General features: G+C 36.3%; 1 protein-coding gene across 1 annotated transcript in view; it reads left to right on the top strand.

Annotated features, from left to right (window-relative positions):
* LOC138710603 (very long chain fatty acid elongase AAEL008004-like) overlaps positions 1 to 19,395 on the top strand; it is a 53,933-nt gene extending 34,538 nt beyond the window's left edge. The window contains exons 4-7 of the mRNA XM_069841606.1: positions 1,320 to 1,376; positions 5,763 to 5,868; positions 11,748 to 11,884; positions 14,682 to 19,395. Of these exons, the coding sequence (XP_069697707.1) occupies positions 1,320 to 1,376; positions 5,763 to 5,868; positions 11,748 to 11,884; positions 14,682 to 14,849 (468 nt within the window). The 3' untranslated portion in view covers positions 14,850 to 19,395. The remainder of the gene's footprint in view (positions 1 to 1,319; positions 1,377 to 5,762; positions 5,869 to 11,747; positions 11,885 to 14,681) is intronic.
* Positions 19,396 to 23,613: the final 4,218 nt, after the last annotated feature.

Below are 23,613 nucleotides of genomic sequence, written 5' to 3'. Positions count from 1 at the left end.
TAATAATAATAATAATAATAATAATAATAATAATAATAATATGCATTCAGACAGAATATGCTATTTAGAGAACAAGTGAAGAATATTTTGAGCCATGTAATTAACATTTAACTGGTGCAGTGTATACAGGTTGGAAGTGAAATAGCCTTTCAGATTTCCAGAGAAAATAGTTCATGTTATATTAACAAAAAATATATATATAACATCAAAATGGTGGAAAGTTCATGGTTCTTTTCAGATCCTCCCCCCCAAATGTTTAACAAACTCTTATTCGGTAACTATTGCGAATAGGATCGCGATTTTTGTCCATATCGATAGGAAATCTAATAAAGAATAATTTAACCCTCTGGCGTGAACGGTTTTCGTGTAAATTTTGTTTTTAAAATCTCTAAATTCAAACCATTGCACGAAGCGAACGCGTGGCAACGTCTTGGCAGCTTACGTAGGGAGACTCGCCGAGTTCGTTGACTTCTTACATCTGTATACGAGTAGAGTGTTTTAGCGATGATGTTGCCGGACTACTGAAACTTCACACTTAATTTCGTAATTAACCGTAAAACGTAATATAAGCTTTCTAATAATTTACGTTTACCCTATCGTCTCCTTCAAGCTGCAAGGTTATTTCACTTTCACCCTGTATAAGCATATGAGGATACCCCGTAAATTTTGTTATTGCTATTTACTCATCTGTGTGCAATGTCAATCTTCTATTAACTTTCTAAATTTTCGCATTTATTATGCACGCTCTTGTTTCTCATCCATGTCAAAGCGCAACTTAACAGCATTACTTTTTAAAATATACTGCAACTTCTTCCAAGTAGATTATGTATATATGCGAATTTCCCTTTTTCTACAAAAATGGACTCGTTCACATTGCTGAGTTTATACCATGCAACGTAAGTATTTCAATAAAATTGTAACCAAATTCTAATGACGTCAGTGTTATTTCTGTTCAATCCTTTTTTATATTAATATATGTCAAATACAGAACTTAACCCTTATAATAGTCCTATCAGCTTATTTACTTAGATGTACAGGATTATGATTTCATTTTTGTGCCTGTTTCGAATTACATTTAATTAAAATACAAATCAAACTGGTTCATTTTGTAACATTATGAGTAGGTGAAGTGATGTAAATTCCATAAATTATAAGGAGAAATTACTTCCATTTACATTACATTAATTGATTTATAGTTTTCTTCTTCTCTTGCTGCTTCACCTCATTTTTGTTTCAGTCTTCCTACTTTTCTTTCAGTTTCCTTGTAACTCGTTGGTATTATTGATGTTTTAAGTATATTTTTCTTTTTTTGTGTGCAGATTTTGGAAAATGTCTGGAAGTATTACATCCTAAAAGTCGTGGATCTTATTGACACGGTAAGTAATAGAATTGAGGTCTTACTGTATACTCGTAAACATCTTAATGCTATTTCAAAACGCTATGGTTACAACTGGAGAACAGAGATGAAGAAAATTGAAATATTGAGAAGTAAGTGAGGTGGAGGTTTATAAGTTTGTCCATAATCTTCTCATTATATGAAATTTAAATCACACCTACAAAGTCATTTTAAGAGGACTATAGTTCGAGGTTGTGACTGGAAAGCTTCATTTTTCAGCGTTCTAAGTATTATTCATTTTGAAGTTCCTTTGTCATTGAACAAATGGTTATTCCAGAACATTCTCTTGCATGGCACTTTCCTTTATCAGCATTTCTTACGTTCCCTTTATTTTGAAAATATTGTAAAACATTCACCACTATCACACTTTGTTTTCCAAGGAGCTTATCTGTATATTTCCTATGTTTGTAAACCTGCAAAAGACTTTTGATAAAGTCCATTAGAATAAACTTATTAGGATCTGAAGAAATAGTGTGGATTCGTAAAAGAAAAGGATACTATGTAATATTTATATAAAACATTCAGTCAAAGTCAGGATAGGAGAAGAAGTGTCAAAGGGAAGTGGTTTAGGGAGAGGAGTACATCAAAGATGTCATTTATCAGTTTTCCTGTTCAGCATCCATGAATATTGAGTGATTGTAGTGAACAACTGTTTACAGAACATGGGAGAGGTGATAGTAGGAGGAAGAAAAATAAAATGTATAAGATTTGCTGATGATATGGCGTTGTTAGCAGAAGTAACGATACTAAGTGATATGCTACTGCTACAGCTTTGTGCAGTATGGATGAAGAGAAATTTAATGCAAACAGAACTAAGACTATGGTTATCGCAAGAAACCTAAAGAAACTTGTGAATTCGACATGAGACAGTGACAAATGCTTGGAATGTATTGGAAGAAGTAACATAAGCTGCTGCCAGGAAGTCGAAAGGAGGATACCTATGGCAAAGGAAGTTTTTAACAGAAAAAGGAACATCTTCTGCAGACCTGGAAAAAGAACTGAGGAAGAGACTAGTAAAGTGCTTCGTGTGGTGTGTGGCTTGTGTGAAGCCACTGTTTCACTGAGTTCATTCCAATAGATATTTTGGAGCGCGTGTGGCGTGAGTGGGAATGTGGCCTTGATGTCTGCTGTGTGACACGCAGGATGCACCTTGAGAGTTTGTGAGGTACCTATATGCAGTATAATTTTTTTTTAGTTTCTCTTTGTGGTGTCACCATTTCTATTTAACTTGACTAACGACAGAGACAATATACCCGTTGATAATCATGGATGTTTTCTGTGGACACTTTGTATTACGACATTAAAATGATAAATGAAGAACCCCCAAATAATTTTCTCACAATGACCCTATTGCCATGGAAATAAAGCTAACAACTTATACATCAAGATCTTATTATTGGGGACAAGCGTTGACGTTCTTTTTCCTGAAAATGGCAACGAAGTCTCCGCATTCCAATCTTTTACTTACAGGAACTCATCCTTAGATCGACAAAGGAATAGTATCCACCAGATTCTCATCAAGGAAACAATGCCACCAGACACTCATTAATAGTGCTGCTTATGATTAGGTTTTCGTCCATACCTGTGGAGTAACGGTTAGCACGTCTAGCCGCGAAACCAGGTGGCCCGGGTTCGATTCCCGGTCGGGGCAAGTTACGTGGTTGAGGTTTTTTCCGGGGTTTTCCCTCAACCCAATATGAGCAAATGCTGGGTAACTTTCGGTGTTGGACCCCGGAATCATTTCACCGTCATTATCACCTTCATCTCATTCAGACGCTAAATAACCTAAGCTGTTGATAAAGCGTCGTAAAATAACCTACAAAAATATTAGGTTTTCTCCGGAGCGGTTGTTTGTGCGCTTTCAATCGGAGACCTCCGGTTACCTCCGATTGATGCCGCGCAGGTTGTATATGTGCTGTGGCGCAGACATACATTTTCCGCTGAGCATTCCTTTAATCGGTTCAGGTAGTGATTGGAGTCCGCTGACGTCCGCGTATCTTTTAGAATAAGTGTGTAATTTTTTGTTGTTTATTTTCTATTTTTATTTACCTCTCTCTCTCTCTTTCTCTCTTTCTTCGGCTCTTCTTTTTTTCTTGTTTTGCTTGAAGTACTATGTTAGCTGACAGATTTTTTTTCTAATTTTGAAATTCATAGTATATGTGGAAAGGCGTATTAGTTTTGTCATTGATCAAATTAATAACATTAAAATTAACTGAAAGCTAACGCAGAAGTAAAGGTTTTCAGTAGCTAATGTAAACATTTATAATTTTCGTGGAAACACTCGTTTATTCACACACAGTTTTTGTCAATTAATATTCTAATCGGTTTATTTTAACGTAAAATATATTAAGGGAGTTTCAGAATGGAACAAAAGAAACGTGTGGTATCAATGGGTTAAAGTTTACTGTCCAAAATAATTTATTAAGATTCTTCATCAGACAGGATTGTGATCATTGTGTTAAAGGGTGTCAGTATTTGAACCGTCTCTTCTAAAACGCGTCAAAATATAAGCGGATATCAATTTAAGGATAATTGTAATTATATCATTACCACACGTTTCTTTAGTTTCAGAATGAAACTCAATATTTTAATCTGATAACTCAAGTTTCCTTTTAAATATTCCACAATTATGTATGATTTTCATTGCCTTGAAAGTTACGTTTTATAGAAATTTCAAGACTTTTTTTTCTAGACTGTGGACCTTTGGAACAATATCACTGAAGCAGTTTAAAAAATCGTATCAAATGTTTTGCGTAATTTTAAAACTACAAAAACGGTGATATCACTAATTAACCGTGAATATGTATCTGAATGGTAATAATTTATTTTTGACAGCAAGTACGAGTACCACAACCGCGGCTCTTAATGTTAGCCTAAACACTTTCATACCTACATTTTAAAATTCAGACCTACTCAGAGAATCTATCTAACCTGGTCCACGCCATAGAGATTTCCAAATACGGACCTGTTAGTGTCCTAGGAGCGTTTGGATTTTCTGGCAACACAATCATCAACTCATATTTCATTTCAAGTAAGCGGCTCATCACTGAAGTTTGGAGTTTCATCTCGTAACAATATGCTGGATCAATCTTAGAGGGTCCTTTGTGCTGAAATTCTTCTGCTTTTCAGTTTTTCATTCGCAATGTTACTCTGTCTGCACACAAAACTACGAAATTATTTATTAGAACTTTTATATATAAATAAAGTAAACACGCTTTTTAAAAGAGTTCAAAAGTGTTTAGAATAGTTGAATTTACTTACTTAGTTTCTTCAAGTTCGCGATTGTGCGATCGCTTCAAATGGTCTAACAAATTCAAAGTACCACCACCCTTAGAGTAAATTCGCCGACAAAGTTAACAGCGTGCGACTTTATTATTTTCTCCAACTAAATTAAAGAATTTCCATGCGACGGATATACGATATGGTGCCATTTTATTCCACTCACAACTACCCTCAGTCCGTACGTGTCGGTCGTACTTGAGCTCTACGTCCTCCACCTTCGCTTCGCTCCGAACCACCGCATCCGTCCGTATGTTCTCTGTTCCACCTACGATAGTACCGGAGATTACCGGTGGAGAGCTTTATTCGTAATCTCTGGTTCCTCCGCGGTAGTAGTCACTCCGATGAGAAGCACTACTCATTAAGGAAAAAATGCAGTGTTGACGAATATAAACAAAGTTGATCAGACGACAATGACAATATTGTGTGATCTCAACTTCTGATACACAATTGTTATCACACACACTGTGCGGAAAATCAGGGTTCATTGATGAATTCATGTTTTGTGAGCCATGGGGAGATGGCCGATCCTCCAGCTGATTATCAAGGCACAGTGAATGCAAACATTTTGAAAGAATGGTTTTGAAATAAAGTTATGAAATTATTAGAAAAACTATCTGCAATTGTATGAGATAACGCTTCTTACAACAGTCGAACCTCAGTCCTACATACCTTGAACCTCATGGAGAAAAGATTTCACTCTACTTTTCATGCGTATAGACATAATTCCAGTTCCTAATTTGTTTCTATATTATCTGATAATTTATTTTTTATGTTTACATTCTTCTGCTATAAACGATTTGTGATTAAGTTTTTATTTTCAACCTTTACGTGTAATTTTTTTATGTTTGCTTCTAATAAATCTCAATTACAAAATAATATGTTCGTAATAATCGAAGAGTTCATAACAATATATTACTAATTAATTAGCAAAAGAAGCGGTAACCCTGTAAAATCTGACGTTTGGCACGTGTTAAAGCTCCTTTCAGGAGGGGGGGGGACGTTCAGGCTTGTCCGCAAGTACGGTATATAATATGTATTTTTATAGCTTAGTATTCGCCTCAACTCTTGCATAAAATGTTTACAGGCTTTCTTCATCTTACGCAAGAAGACTGACCACGTGACGTTTCTTCATGTTTACCATCACGCTGCAATGGTCATCATCACAGGGCTAGCCTTGAAATTCTATCCAGGTATGTTGGCAAATCTTAGACTTGTTAGATCCATGACTGGAAAAACTCCCAAAATGGAGGAAAGATATAGGATCTGATAGTAGTAAGGTTTATGATTGCCTCATAACAGTAGATAAATAACACAGTTACTATTCACTGCACAATTTAATTAGAATAACATATATGTATAACAGAGAAGCAATAAACATTAACAAATAACAATAAGATATGTAAAAGATATGAAAGAAGTACTAAAACGGATATGTATGAACAGCCTATCCAAAAAAAAATAAATAAATAACAATGAAACACAGTATCAGTCATCATGGAGGCAAAATATGGACTAGATAATATCACAGAAATTTCACGGAGGGCTAGAATTCACCTGGGGGCGATCATTATTAACCTCCATACGTTTAACTAATTAGCCTAGCAAACATGAATACATAGAATCTGACGCGAGGCAGGTCAGACGCTCACTAACACAGCTTGTCAGGAGGTATATAACAAGATGGACAGAATTACCGTACTGGAATGTTCCAGTGAGCACATGGTGACCAGTCCCAATATGCATGGGACTGCACTGAAGTTATAAATTTCGATCTGATAATCACAGTACAGCAAGTCCACAAATAATTACGAATAATTTCACGCTGCCAGTACAAACTAAACTAGTCCCTCGTATTATACTGTAGCTAGTGGCTTGTGCAGCAAATGCTGCAAACTAAGTCCATAAAAAGTTCAAATAAAAATTATTCAGATTCATCTTCAATGAAGAATACCGGACGTTTTGAAAATTATTTGCTTCCATAATAGTGAAACATACTCCTTCTGAATGTTTCTTTTTTGCCAAAAACCTTTTCTTGAACTTATCCGTCCTCAGTTCTTGAGTTTCAATGCCAAATCGCAAGTAACAATGTCATGACGATCAGCGAGTTTTTCATGTGGGAGTAATGCAGTAGCTATTTCAGGTCATTACGGAAGTCCTTCACTTTCTGACCATAGTTGCATTCATCTATGTCACTGTAAACAGCATTGTTCTCCAAGCTCAGTTTTGATAGTTTAAAAGGACATTCAACTGCCTGATCTGCCTTTGCCACTCGAATATCATCCAACTCTCTGAGAAATGTCAATGTATTATAACCCGGTGCTATACCTAAATTTTGTAACACTTTAGCTCGTCCTATGTTGCTTACATTAAAACTGATTACTGCGTCATATACTCCTGCTTTCAAAGTTTTAAAGCCCACAAATGTAGTTTTTGGAACCCTCAACCACACCAAATTGTTGAAGGATTCATTTGGATTTTGTGTCAATCCGTGTACACACTTCTTCAGGAAGTCTGGATGAGCAAGGTCTCTGTATATTGGCTTCAATTTTGTCATCACTTCTACTGGTAATCCATGATGTTTATATGTTGAATGATCCACATTGTATTTACACCAAGAGTCTGGTCCCTTACGGCACAGCTGGTGGTGAGGTTGCTCGTCGGTTGACAACTTTTGGAAATACGTTGCTCACACAGCCCGCTTCTTTTTATTTATATCATCTGTATTATTTCTGATAGCATTGCCATAATACAGCTGCAATAAATCAATTGCGTCTTTTGTCAATCTATTTCTACCCCCAATGATCTTACCATCAGCTAGTTTTTGCCCTTTCATATCTTTCACTAATTTTCTCAGTCGATTGCCCGTCCTCTTCTGTACATGTCCTAAACATTCCCATTTTTCAATTTTAAAATGTTCACCATATGGTTTCTCATTCACAACTTGTTGGAAACCTCTACTGTCTCCATCTCCGAGGTAAGTGGAATACCTCACACCTCTTTCTTTTATAGATCTCTTGAAAATCTTCACCGCTCCTTCAACTTCCATCGTTCCACTTGCTCCATCAAAGTTTTTAACGCAGTTGCTAGTGTGATCAACTTTGTTCTTTGTCACTACACAGCCATGACAATATTTAGTTAGGCATACCACATCTGCAACCTTACCATTGTCTATGCTAGTTGCTGTGACCACACCGTTCAGTGAAGTGTGGCTACGCTTTTGCCAGCTCCCATTTAAGCAATAGCAATATCTGTTGAACCAGCATTTTCTTGAACTGCTTCCTTTGCTACCTCAACCATGCACTCTGTTGCCACTTCTCCAAGAGACCTTTCTATGACTTCAGTTACTTTCTGGAATCTTGTAGGTGGTTTGGGAAGATTCAATACAGAGCTCAAAACTTTACTAGCAGCACTTCCCTTTCCTATGCAACGCATAATATATACAAATCTCAAATTCACCTCATACCCATTGTTTGTATATTTAGAGGAAGGAAACGTATGTTCTCCACAGTTTTTGCACACTAGTACTAATCTACAAGCTAAACCCCTACGACAATTACTATATTCTAAAACTGAAATACAGTTTGTGCTGCTACAATATTTACACTGTACAAAACCAGATACAGTATAGCTTCAGACAGAAGTTCAATATCAACAAGAAGGTAACCAGTTTTTTGTTTGCCTGCCACGAAACTATTGTCAGAATCCTCTTTACACAGATCATCAAATAGTTTCTTCGATGAAGCAAGTTTTTTTTATTAGAAGCACTAGCTGGTGTTGTTTCACAACCCTTAGGCCTACTAATCTACACGTGGTGTTGCACTTACACTACTATTTACATTTTCTACACTAGTATTTATAGTTTCTACACTAATATCTACACTGTTCACGGACTCACTCACTTTGTTTTTACACTTATTTACAGCATTTACACTACCATATTTATTTCTCCATTGGTTTCCAAGAAATTTTCTCTTCCCAAACTTTTTTAGACGACCCATGTTGCATTGAAACAAATAACCATGTGTTGTTTTGATCTGAACTTAGGCACGAAGTCAGCAGAGTCGCCAATAGTGCAAATATTCAATTCCCTACACGAATGGAGTACGTTCATAAATTCTTTCCTCATAGTTCCAAAGATATATCGCATTACATCAGTGACAGTAGAGAAGAAACGAAAGGGGGAGTGGCTCGACCTATGCACAGCTGTCAAAAATCCTAAAAAAGGGACACTTACAGCCAAAAATTAGGTTTTATTTTTACATATTTATATTCTTAACATATTAAAGTATTTAATAGAGCTAAAATCTCATTTTCGAAATTTTCACCAAAATTCAGTACAGTCTCCCCTTAACATCTTCTGCTGAGTGAGTCCAGTTTGAAGGGTCCAAGGGTGCGTCGTATTGTATTCCACCATACGTTGCGTTATATAGGTTTGATTTTCCGATTATTGTTAGATCTATCGGTTGTATCCCAGCTATAATGCATGATGCATCATATGACACTGTTATGTAGGCTTTAGCGATTTTAATATTGCACAACCTTTGAACTCTCTGTAATTTTTCTCTATTTTGTTTGTTCTTTACTGCTTCTTTCCATATTGGTGCTCCGTATGCTAATATTGGTTCTATTGCCCCCTTATATATAGTGCTAAGAGCTTTGTTGCCAAGTCCCCAGTTGAGCTTTGCAAACTTTGATAGAGATTGTATAAGACTTATTGATTTGTCATGTATCTGTTTGTGTGTGGAAGGTGAATTTTCTGTCGACATTTATTCCCAAATATTTTAGCTCAGTCACCTGTTGCAATGGTTTGTTATTGAGATAGATATCTAGTCTCTCGTTGTGGCTGTTTTTCTTTCTTGACACTAACATAACTTTTAACTTTGTATCGTTAAACTTAATTTTATTTCCCTTCGCCCGGAGTTCGATCTTTTTGGGGTCCTGATTTGCATAATTTTCGGCCTCCACTGCACTGCTGCTCTTCGTCATTATTAATAAGTCGTCTGCATAAGCAATTACTTTCGTTCTGTGGGTGAAGTTCAAATTAAGCAAAAATTATAAAAGATATTCCAGAAGCCTGGACCGCAGGTAGAACCCTGTGGACAGCCCTTTTCTACTTCTCGTACTGACTTGTAATCATTGGTGCAAAGTGTAGCTGTTCTGTTCTTAAAGTAGTCCTTAGATAGGTTATATAAATTCTTGGGACAATATAATTGTCGTAGATTGTTGAGAATAATGGGCCACCAGGCTGCATCAAAGGCCCCCTGTACATCCAGGCTTATGAAGACGATGTAGCCATGTAACTGAAGATTTTGTATTACGAAGTGCTTCACTGCCATTGCCACATCTACTGTGCTTCTCTGGGGCATAAATCCGTATTGTTTCTTGTTTAATAAATTTCTCGAATTTAAATTATGAAGGATTCTGTTGATCATCATCTTTTCCAGGACTTTTCCTCCGACATTAAATAGACTGATGGGCCTATATTTGTACACTGTCACTTTCTTCTTTACCAGGTTTGATTATAGGTATTATTAGCGAGTGCTTCCATTGCTTTGGAAAAGTACTGTTCTGTAGACATATGTTGCAGACTGTGGTAAAGGAGAGCGGGAAGAGTTGAAATATCCTTTGGAGTATGCCACTCGTTACTCCATCTTCTCCCGGTGTTTTATTTGGATTAAATATTCTTATCACAGCCAGGATTTCTCCTTGTGTAAAATCTACGTTATTTGGAGTGTCTATGGGCTCCTCAGCATTTTTTCTTAATTGTATATGTTTTTCACGGTCGTTCTAATCATTGTCTTTCGGGATGAAGTGATCCATCATGTATTCTGCTGTACTTGCTGTGTCTGTGGTGTAGGTTCCATCATTCTTTTGAATGAGCTATTCCCTTTTAATTTATTGGCAGATAGCTTACATATACAACATTCCAGGGGTTGGATTCTTCTGTAATGCTGCGGAACTGTTTCCAATATTTTAATTTTTCCATTTTTATTTTTGATTGGTACTAACGACAGCATTCTCGGTACTTCATTTTCCTTTCCTTGCGTAGATTTTCGTCGTTTTTTGTTCTTTGCTATCGTCTCCTAAGTGCGTTCACCTTTTTTCGCAGTATAGTTAATTCAGGTGTCCACCACGGGACAGTTTTTCCGTTAAAATTTGTTCTCTTCCCCGTGCTTATTCGAAAGGATGTTTTACATGATTCACTTATGCACTTTTGCAAGTTCCTGAATAGTAGGTCCATATTTTCATATTGTCTAGCCCTGTTGGTTAGTTCTTGATCTAACTCGGTATCATATCTTTCACACTTGAACGTTGAACTAAGATGTGTCGCTAGTTGGGAGTCGAATTATTTATAACCTTCTTCCGCGGTCCTATATCTCATTCTCTGGAAGGTTTTAATTGTGAACAGGTTCACTGCACCTATCTTGAAGGATATTATCTTATGATCGGGGCAGCTTTCTTCATCCCCTATGCCCTAGGAGTATGTGGTTGGAGACTGTTAAGTCAATCAAACTTCTGCCTCTTGCTGTCTCAAAAGATGGCATTTCTGTGTTTTCGTTCAGTATATGTAAACTATTGACTGTAAGGAATTCCTCCAACTTCTTTCCACGGTCATTGTTTATTTCGTCAAACCATAGCTTACTTCTTGCATTCGTGCCAGCAAGTATCATTAGCCCGTGTCCTTTAGTGTGATCAAGTATTGTATCCATTTTCTTCAGGTCTTCCTCTAAGCTAGAATCTCCGTCAAAATACATGCTTGAACCATAAAATAATTTCTTCTTGTAATTGATTTGAACCACAATGCAGTCTTCGTCGGAGATCTGGCTGATTGTTGCTGCATCAATATCTTTATTGTTTATAATTATTGTATGTATGTATGTATGTATGTATGTATGTATGTATGTATGTATGTATGTATGTATGTATGTATGTATGTATGTATGTAGACTTTACAACAATAAGAAAATTTTAATGTAGAAGTCTCAAGCCCCGATTTAGGATAATGCACATCACGATGAAAAGTCATTTGTTAGCACGATATAATATTAATATAATGTTGATTTTTCAGGTGGACAGGGTATAATGGGGGGTACGGTCAACTGTTTGGTACATGTGGTGATGTATTCATACTACTTCGTCACGAATGCGTGGCCAGAATACAAGAAGAACGTCTGGTGGAAGAAGCACATCACTCAACTGCAGATGGTAAAGATATTTCTTTTTGATAAAGCACATATTGCAAGTCTGTTAAGTCATTAAGTCATTGCCTTGAAATGTTTGCTTTGAGTCTCTGAATGCAAGTTGCAAAGAATTTTCAACGGCTAATTTCATAGGGTGCGAACTAGTATCAAGGCTGGTAATTGCCCCAGAAATGGATTATGGTGCTTGATACCTAAGAGTAATGAGTATATTAGACAAGCCTGCTTTAGGAAACCAAGATTTTCAAAATAAAAAACTGGGTTGCATGTACACAAAATATTATTATAGCACCACGGAAGTTCCACATAATGTGGCCTACATTTAAAATTTCGGGGTTTGAAGGTGCGCTTAATAGGTAGGCTTATTTTTATAGTAGTCTAATGATCAGATAGACCTATAGTGCTCAGAATTGACATACGACATGTTTTCTAATGAAAATTAATTTAATTTACAACATTTAATTATTAATTTATTTATAACTGTAGCTAATAGGCTAAGAAAAAATAATGATAAGTGTAATATGTTACTAGCCAATGAGGTATGCAATGCAGGGGAAAGGAAGTAGCCACTCTACCCGGTTTTCTCCTAGCTAACAAGCAAACATTCTGATGAGGGCAGATAAAAAAGTTAAAATTTTTTCTTCCACCATGTTAATAATGTCAGAAGAAGTGCTTATACTAATCTTGGACACTCGACCGCAATTACGAGGCCGTCCAGAAAGTGATTTTCCCTGAGGCCGTTTACACAAAAAAGCGCAATTGCATGAAAAAGATTTATTGAAACAGATACAGCAATTCCGATGGGGAATGTATTAAGAAATAGCACAATTGATGTGTGTGTTCCAATAATTTTTCCAATGAAATTGTGTTTTCTGTCTATTGACGGCCTCTGGCGAACTTATTTTTTTACGGCCCTCGTAATTGCGGTCGATTGGCCAAAATTTGTTTTAGCATTTCTTTTGACATTATTAACATGGTGGAAGAAAAAGATTAAACTTTTTTATCTGCCCCCCTCAGGATGTTTGCTTGTAAGTTGCCTCATGATTGATGTCATATTGTTGACATGAGGTTTCGACAGCAACTTATGTGACGACCTTTGAATACACCATTTCAAAACACACCTTAGTACAACTGGTCTAGACTATCGCTCTGTAATGCTGGAGGTCCGAGTTAGAGTTCCGAAGCGGCCTGAGATTTTTCATTGGCAAATTTTTCAAACTTAGCGCGTACAAAGTCACAGCTATTTTTTCGGGATTCTCTCATTTACACATGATAGGCAACATATTCCTGCTGCTAACCATCCAATTACAGCACCCATAGCATTTATCTTATCACCTGTTGGCGAAGTGCGCAAGCGACTCCCATGCGGACGTGTAGGGTTACCTGCGTGAAATCTGGGTACACAGCGAACCTTAGCACTGTCAGCTGGTGGGGGTAGGAATGTGCCTAGCTGTGGATCAGCGGAATAGTAAACTAACAAGGAATGCCTCCGGGTCTGAACATTCGAACATTGATTAAACTTTGCTCACCTTACTAATTTGAGAGAGCTGAGTCTCTTGGTGATAGTCTTTCCCATATCACGTCAACCGTTTAGCCTACTTCGCCATCTAACGTTAAAAAATTCAATGACACTTTTGGTTTTTTCTAAATGAAAACGCATTTGCGAAAATGTTCTTATTGAATGTTAAAATGATTGAATAATGAGAAAAGTAGATAGATAGATGGATTTATTGAGTGATATACATACAGATGTTATATTATATATCGTAATTTTCTCTAAAATCCAGTGCACGGGTCTTCTAACCGTACGTGCTTTGTACCTAATACAAGTCCTACTTTGTAGGTCTCACTCCCCTCACCTATGATTATATCCAACCACTCTCTAAAAGAACATGCATATTAAAATGAAAATGGCACAACAAAACACATTATATAATATATCCTAACCTAAAACAGACATAAAAGTATGTAATGTTGATATTACATTATTTACTTTTCGAGAAAAATGCAATTAAAGTTTTCACTTATTTTCTTAGCAAATATAAGAAATATTTAGGTATTTAAGAAGCACTGTGTAAAACTACGTCCTATTTTAGTATGTAAAAGCCTACAAGGAGCGCAAGATGTCAAAACATAGAAATGCAGTTTTTACACCGCAAATTCATTATTTTTTTCTCCTGTAAAAATTCTTTTCACGACTTTAGGTCCCTTTCCGCGCAACGGGGCACAATGTACTGATTTTATGAAAGTAAACCACCAGCAGCTACTGATATTTTTTTACTTGGTTATTTAACGGCACTGTATCAACTGTTGGGTTATTTAGCGCCGATAGAATTGATGGTAGCGAGATGGCATTTGGCGAGATGAGGCCGAAGATTCGCCGTAGGCTACCCGAAATTCACCTTACAATTGCGTAAAACCTCGGTAAAAACACAACGAGGTTATCAGCTCAAACGAAAATCGAACCTACGCCCAAGCGCAGCTGCGGATCAGAAGGCAAGCACCCCTGCCGATTGAGCTACGCCGATGACTGCCACCGATATTGAGACATGTTAAAACTGAGGCGCAATTACTGCACTTGACTTAACTATTTTATTTTAGAAATTTATATTGTAAGCAGAGCTTGCAGTGTTATATGAACGCCACGTCACTGTTGTGAATGTCTCTTAAGTGTAAGAATTAATGCTTGAAGAGAGGACAATATTATGGAAAATATATTTTCAAGTTTTTTGCCTCGCATTTAGAAGGGATATGTTTAATTCTGGTGCATTTAGTTTTATTGTTTTTTTCTTTTTGTGTTTTAGGCACAGTTCATCTTCTTGACTTTTCATATTCTTCCCGGTATCTTCATGGACGACTGTGACTACCCTCTTATCATGTCAATCATGATTCTCCTGCAGAACATTTTTCTCTTCTTTCTCTTCTTCAACTTCTACAGGAAGGCATATGGAAAGAAATCTAAATCACCTTAGAGCGTCATTTTTACAGCTGTGTAACACGTCGAATTTACTGTATATTAAATCTGAATTCATTATTTAAATAGACCTATTGGATATGCTGATTGATGCAACAGAACTCCTTCTGCGACCCCAGTATCATCGTCATCTCATAACTATCATAATCACAATATCATCAGTGATCCTTGACTTTTTGCAGAGGGACAAATTGAGGTTTTTCAGCATTGTAAAAATAAGCATGTTGTGTGTATTGATACATGACAAGGCCACCAGTTCAACTCAAATAGAAGCGAATCGGAGTAGAGGTCTGACATTGTGTTCTGGCACCGGTTCCAGTCACCTATGACAGCCTTGGACACGAAGGGGTAGTGCAAGGAAATGGAGAACCCGCCGCCCATCACCTCTTTTGCATACACCGCCTTACAAACAAACGTAGAGCAAGGCACTCTGTCTGAGTCAGCGGTGGATTTAAGGTGCCAGCGAGAGCCGAAAGTTCGTCAAAGCTATTACAATAGCATCATCATGCAATGATACTTCATATAATAATTATTTCCATGTCCGTTTGGTATTTTGCATCAATAATAATACACACGTAGCTTAAAAGGTCTTTCCTTTCTTTACAAATTTCTGGCGTAGTTCACACTTCTGAACAGCTCTGGGAACTAACAAGCCGAGAAGAGAAGTAGGTTTCCCCCCTTTTACTTCTCACTTTTCTACAAGCAAAAGTAGTTACATCTCTTTCACGCAATTGTAGTTGCATCAAATGGCGGAACTCGTATCTTTATTATATTACAATTTCTGTCCATATTTCGTGAAAGAAAACCATGACCGCAAAATTAACGTTTTTGTGTTTTTTTTTAACTAGAGGGTCTTTATTCCATTTAAATAAAACCTTAACAAAAGAAGTAACAAAATTATTCTCTTTAAACTACTGTTGCCAACTCGGGAGCACTGAAATTGAAAATACTTAATTTTTCAGCCCTATTTAAATACGGCATTATTTAATGTTGCCCAAGCTCACATGAAAATGGATGGCATTTTCTGCTTGTTAGCAATTTGTTTCTTTGGTTCATAAGATGTCAGTGAAAGTCTGAAAAGCCAAACTAGTTAATAATCTGTTAGACTCCAACCAATATCAAAAGATACAACATTATTCATGCATGTTAAAATTAAAACCAACTCTTATAAAAAATAGGAATAATTGTGACAATTTTTATTTTTATTTCTAATTAATTTCATAATGAAATCTCATTTTTCCTGTTTTGCTTGTTACTGAATGTCGAGAAAGACATAAAATTTGAAATAAATTGAGTTTCTCAGAGGGTACTTTGTCGGCTGTTACAATGGGGCACTTCTTAAACTCATCGCTAACATATTTGTTAGAATTTACTGTGAAATTCTACAATTAACACTTACAATGTTTTTAGTTTTTACATCACACAGTGAGGTATTTGCAGTGAAAAGCTGGCCATTTTTTTTTAAATACACCATTTCTCAACAACGTATGCATAAATGGTATATGAAGAGAAATACAATGATGTATTTGTGCCAGAGCTACGTGCTACACTGAGCTGTCAGTCTAAATTTAGCGTTTGCCGAGAGCGGTTGTATTATCTCTCGAAACGTTTCGAGGCTGCTCCATACAAACACTTGTAGTTTTTGTTAGAGTTGAAATATATGAAGATTTTGTTATGGATTCTTCAGCACAAGGTATGTTAATGATCCCGATATTATATTTTTTTACAATAATAACATTAAATTTAGAGAAATATAAGACACAGAAATGCCAGACATAAATGTTGCTATTTTCAGTATTACCTACATACGCTATGCAAATTGTCAGCATTTCGTTATAAGCTACTTTTAAGGTTTTCTAAGTGCTCAAATTCACTTCATACTAAAATACACTTATCTGAGAAGATATCCCATACAAAAGTAACTGTGGAATGCCGCAGATGTATTTCATATAATGTTTTTTTTTTCTGAAAAATACAAAAATGCAATTAATGATGAGTTTCCATTCCAGGACTTCCAGGTGCCACAACCACATTTCGAAACTATACTTGTACTATAATTGATGTCTCAGGGCAAGCAAATTTTGTCAAACAACTTGAATATATTGACAAATAACTTCTGTATAGCGAGTTTTGACCAGCTTTTCACTGCAAATTCCCCATTATGCATCGGGAAATTTATCGTTACTTACGCATTTCAGCTCTTCTACCTTCAATAATTGTTTTTTTTTACTTGGCCATTTAAAGACGCTTCGTCGTAGATTACCTGAAATTTGCCTTATAGTTGGGGAAATACGACCAGGCGATCAGTCCAAGCGGGAATCGAACCCACGCCCGAGCGCAACTTCGGATCTACAGATAAACGCGCTACCGTCCTAGCTTCGCTGATGGCTATTCGTATCTTTCCTAAAGGAAATCTTGATGATGATTATTATTGTAAAATATTCCTACGGGCTGCCTAAAATGACCCTTACATTTAAAGTTTTACAGGTTTAGTTGTAGAATTGTAAATCACATAATTGACGCTGTTGTGTTCTTCCTGAATGCAAAACTTGTTCTAGTTCTTGTGCCTTGTGGATATTGTATCGTGATCGACTTTCCATGAGTCTGTCTTATCCAATCCGTCACTAAGCAGTTGTTACCTTACTGTTTACTCGTATAGGACCAAAACATTACTGACTCAGCAGGGGAAGATGGATGGGGAGTTAAGGGGTAATCGGAAGCGACTCAATTAAAGTATTAATGCCCGGATTGCCCTACGGATTTTTAGCCTGGTTGGATTTTTCCGGCATTTTTCCACCTATAAGTCGAGCTTCAGGTTATGGCGAATTACGGACTAGTCTCACCAAATATCATCATTTTATCGCCAATTTCAGCGACGAACACAATAAGACTTCGGGTTGCAGTGCGAACAAAGCCGAAAATATTTGGAAGAAAAGCTAAAAATGAGGGAACTCAGGTGGATTTGTAGCCAAGGAGATACCAGAGAATGAGGTTTCTAATGGTCATTAGTAGAGCTAGAATTTTTGTGAAATTGCATCCCTTTTCTAGTAAGCCAGAAACATTAGTATTTAGTATTTACATGTTTTGTGATAAATTGAATGTTTTAAGTCTTATTTGTTAGAAATTTTTCTATTTTTCCTCTTAAAAGCATTTGTATTCTATTCTATCATATTTGGAGTGTTTGCATTGAATTTTGATCGTAAAATCCTCACTGAACTCATTATTTAGCCTTTTCATTTCCTTTAATATTTTTTCCTCAAATTTTATTAATTAAAACCTATCAGCAGCACCTATTCGTGAGTCTGTCTTCATCAGACCATTCACAATTCCATGCAAACTTGTGCGAGGTTTTCATTAGTGTCAACATTTTATTGAGTAAACTCGATAACTTGAACTACGAGGATTCATGGAAAAGTACACCATATTCCTTCGCTATACGAAAAAAAACCTATGTAAATGAAACTCGATGTTACGAGAAAACTATGGACAGATTTCGACAAGCTGTTGACGGAAAGAAAATATGGGTGTCGTTGGATGAAATCACCGATTCAGTGGGACGATTTGTAAGAAGTGTTGTAATTGGAACAGTGGAGGAAGACGGACCGGGTTCAACAGTTTCTCTGAGCAGTGAATTATTCCACAATCTGCGAACTTTCGATAGCTTGGTTAGTTCATTGTAGTCAAGCGCAAAAAACAAAACGATGTGCTTTTGTTTGTGACTGATGCTGCGTCATATATGGCGAAAGAAGGTAATTTCCGTAAGGCACTATACTAAAAAAAAGTCTGCAGTTGACATATCTGGCGTACTGGAAGTGCGAAGTCACTTTTCCAATGGTAAACCAACTTACTGGGAATGTGAATAAAGTGTTTGCGACAACATTGTCGAAAGTGGCACCTGGAGTAACATTGCCTTTAACACCTATACTCATCAGGTGTGGAACTTCGATAGAAGCTTGTGTATATTGAAGCGACCATTTCAAGTGTATGAAAGTGGTAGATTCTTTCGTCGGTGGTGATGCCCTTTCCATCAGGGTTGCACAGAAACTCTTTTCTGACTCTGAAAGTGTGAATGAAAATTGCGTTGTATTATAAGATCTGATTTTGATTCTTCCTTCCGCCATAACTGCACTAGAGAAGTCTGTAGTTAAGCTGGTCTAAGAGTTAGCATTAGTGAAAACAATGGTAAACAATTTAGAGGGTGTTTCTTGATATATTGTCAACGACATACATGAGAAGATCAAGAAAGTTTTAAATATAAATGTAGGAAATAATATGAAGTGCTTCATATCAAAGGTTCCATCTGGAGAATAATAATTTTCACAGGAAGACAGTTTACAGTGATTTAGTGATGAATGTTATTGTGTATTTTAATTATGCCCCTATTGTTTCAGTTGAGGTAGAAAGGACATATTTTATGTTAAGGCTCTATTAGCTGATATTCATCAATGTTTCTATTTTGAAAACTTACCTAATGTAAAATTATTTATGTAGAAATAGTCAGATGAAATTCATGCAAAATAAAACGAATAAATTAATGCAGTATACTTCAATGTTGGTACTGAAATTCAATTGTAACTATTATCACTTTGTATTTTAAACATTGAACATGCAAAACCTTTCCTCCTCCCTGCCAAATTCACAATATAAGATCTTTTTTTACATCATTTTTTTTTTGTAGTTTTAAAGCATTGTTGAAGGATTTTAGGTCTTTCAATCTCGAGCTGATATAATAATAATTGGTCTATCAGTCATTCTGAATTTAGAAAAATTCTATTGTCGAAGAATGTTGTTGCCAATTTCGGAAATTTTTAGACATATTCGGGAAAGTGAATACGAAATGAAATTCGGCTGCGTGGCTTCGGGAACTTGCATTCGGGAACAAAGATTCGAGAAACAGGCTTTCAGGAAAACGATTTTTCGGGAAACTGGATATTCGGGAATGCGGATTCGAGAAACTGGTCGGCAAAGGTTTCGTCTCATTCATATATTTTTCTCATAAAATATGTGTTTGTTTCCATAAAATTATTTCTTCTCATAAACTTGTTCTTTCTCATACATATTTTTTAATATAAATGTATTATTTCTCATAAAATTGTTTTGTTTTACTAAACACGTTTCTTCTCGTACTTGTTTCACCTGTAAATATGTTTGTTCTCATGAAAGTGTTTCTTCCCGTAAACATTTTTCTTCTCATAAACGCGTTTCTTCTCACAAAATTGTCTTCTCATAAACGTGTTCCTTCTTTTAAATAAGGCACTAGGTGCAATAACAGCTTAATTCTGCTTAAGTCGTTACTCCTGCGATTACATTTTCATGATTTTTCTCGTCTTCTCTATGGACTGTAAAGGTTGTATTTCATTTCGTTGATCCTAAATGGCAGGAGAGTTCATTATGTGAAGTGCTGTGCTAAGTCAAAAGGTTCAAAATTCGCAATACAAACATATGTTACACTCATGTTTTATACATCAGGATCTTTGGCAGTGTCATATACTTACAAAACTGTTTTCCAGCCATTCAGTTTTTCAGTAGGACATAATATAATATCAAAGGAAGAACTTGATCTAAAAAATCCCTCTCGTCCGGCTTAAAATTATAAAAAAATTTACATTATTTTATTATTGAAATTCTTTAAACCACAACAAATATGTTATCTTCAAAATATTTTGGATTCTGAACAGTGCAGGATGAAAATCGTCTTGAAAGTGAAATCAGTGACCATGAATAAGAATATTGGACACTATAGTGAGGAGTTTTAATCTGTAGCATAGTTGTAGAACTTATTTTCTTACTACATTTTCTATTTTTTATTAGAAAATTAAAACAAATTGTATCTTATTTCTACAGTATATTTCCATAAACAATGTAAAGATTTATCGGCTAAAATTATTTTGCATTATTTTGATAAGCTGAATCCTTAATGTATTGTTGTTTCTTATTATTAATTCAATAAAATTCGTGTATGTTAGTGAAATAACACTTTTTCTACTGGTTTTAATGCCTAGGTACTCTAATCTAAGAAGTCTGATACATCCTATGCAATAACGACTTATACGATGAAAGAGTAATGGAACGGAGAAAAATTCTCTCCGGCGCCGGGATTTGAACCCGGGTTTTCAGCTCTACGTGCTGACGCTTTATCCACTAAGCCACACCGGATTCCACCCCGGCGTCGGAAGAATCGTCTCAGTTTTAAGTTCCAACTCTTGGGTTCCCTCTAGTGGCCGCCCTCTGCACTACGTCATAGATATCTATGAACCTAGGACCGAAGTCCACACATGTGCTGAGGTGCACTCGTAACGAGTGACTAGTTGGCCGGGATCCGACGGAATAAGCGCCGGTGTGGCTTAGTGGATAAAGCGTCAGCACGTAGAGCTGAAAACCCGGGTTCAAATCCCGGCGCCGGAGAGAATTTTTCTCCGTTCCATTACTCTTTCATCGTATGATGACGCAGAATATCTGTATGGAAATATCATGTGTAGTTCGGTACATTATTATATGATATGCGTAAATCACTTCGTGATTTAAGACGGCGCTTATTCCGTCGGATCCCGGCCAACTAGTCACTCATTACGAGTGCACTTCAGCACATGTGTGGACTTCGGTCCTAGGTTCATAGATATCTATGACGTAGTGCAGAGGGTGGCCACTAGAGGGAACCCAAGAGTTGGAACTTAAAACTGAGACGATTCTTCCGACGCCGGGGTGGAATCCGGTGTGGCTTAGTGGATAAAGCGTCAGCACGTAGAGCTGAAAACCCGGGTTCAAATCCCGGCGCCGGAGAGAATTTTTCTCCGTTCCATTACTCTTTCATCGTATGATGACGCAGAATATCTGCATGGAAATATCATGTGTACTTCGGTACATTATTATATAAATAACGACTTAAGTTTTACATACTTGATTTACAAATATTTAAAAATGGGTTGTGTTTCAATTATAACTGATATTGGTTTTGAATAATAATAATAATAATAATAATAATAATAATAATAATAATAATAATAATAATAAATTTAGCTTCTCTTAAGAAAAGGTTGCCAGATTTGACAAAGCGTATTACATATAATTTGGAAACACACCTAAAAGGTAAAATGATATACATTTGAAACGGTTAGGGAATCGAATATGCAATATGTCAGAAAAATTTTCACTTAAGAAGCGTTTGTGCTCATTTACAGTTAAGAAGGGGGGGGGGGTATCATCAGATAGGTTAGAATGATTTGAATGTCATATACCGCGAGAAAAATAATAGTACGGATTGATTGGCATTGATGTCTAAACCAATCAACAGCCATCGGTTAAGATAACTTGAAATTTCCATTATCACTCTCATACAAATGATTTCTCAATATCTGAACCGATCCTTTGAGGACACTAATGGCTATTTCCTTCACAATGCTGTGTGTTAACCCCAGGTTTTTACATTTGTTGGCAAAGAAGGAGGGTATGGTACCTCGTGCTCCCACCATCAGACCTATTACATCTTTATAGAACGGGATTGTTGGTTCATAGATCCGTTTCTTTTCACTGTCCACCTCACGCGGTTGATCTGCATGTGTCTCAAATATGATGGTGGGATCGAGAATGCATGCCGAGTTGTTCTTAATGGCAATGATATCAATTCGCCGAACACTTCCTTGTGTGGCTAGTCCCTGCACCTCTTGATGGACCGTAAACCCTACTTCCTTCAGCGTCTCGGCCAGCATAGAACGGACAGCATGGTGACGGATGTTGCGAAGGGCCTCACTATAGGGGCAGAAGCCAAGGATATGGGGAAGAGTTTCAATTTCTATTATAGTCTAAAATACTATAAAAAGCAAATGTTACAAGTATATGTACTAATAAAATTTCTACATTGCTCTAAAACTTTGACATTGTTTTTTTTTTTCAAACCATAGGTTTTTACCTTAAGCTTTTATTGCACCCAGCGCCTGAAATGTGTTTTCTCATAAATGTTTTTCTTATAGATGCGTTTGTTCTCATAAAAGTGTCTTTTCTCATACATGTTTTTGTCGATGCTTACAATTTTTGTACAGTGTTGGGTAGCTGATTATGTAAATTGTGACTTTAGATTTATTGTTAGAGTTAACTACACAATCTTTCTATATTACATTACGAATCCGAAAAATAAATTAGTCAATGCACTTCTATATTTAGTGACACGAAAGTTAGCAATTAGCGTGGATATATGCAAGGAATATGAGCACAATTTTAATACATGAAATGTAATACTAACATTGTTACCTAATTCGCAAATACTTTACTTCTTAGATTTACAGATGAAAAGAAATTAATGTAATATACAGTGCATACATTTTATCTTTCCACACTAGCGGAAGCGGCAGTGCACAGCGCACCTGCCTACACGCGGCCCGCTAAGCGCTGGGTTATAAGTTATAAGTAGAGAGCGAAATTTTAGGTCCTAAAAAGTGGTATTTTAGGAGCCTAAAATAGGCTCTTAAACTCCTTTATTTAGGCTCTATGAAATAAAAAATGGGCTTTTTTGTTTGTTAAAGAATGTCACTAATATAAGATTCAACATTTATTTAATGCAAAATTCTTGGATTAAAAGAAACTTCCACACATTTCACATTTTACAAGGGTACACATGCATATACAAAATGAAGGCATTCTGTCTTTAAGTTTTTCATTCACCGATCACATTTCCATAGTTTCTTCAGAGTAAATTATCAGCACCTATTGTGGCTATTGTGTCGCTCACTGCTGTACTTACAAATGGTGAGTAAAAAGAAGGGGTTGTT

This window comes from Periplaneta americana, chromosome 12, assembly GCF_040183065.1.
Source record: "Periplaneta americana isolate PAMFEO1 chromosome 12, P.americana_PAMFEO1_priV1, whole genome shotgun sequence".
NCBI lineage: Eukaryota > Metazoa > Arthropoda > Insecta > Blattodea > Blattidae > Periplaneta > Periplaneta americana.
This window is presented reverse-complemented; position numbering and strand designations above follow the sequence as displayed.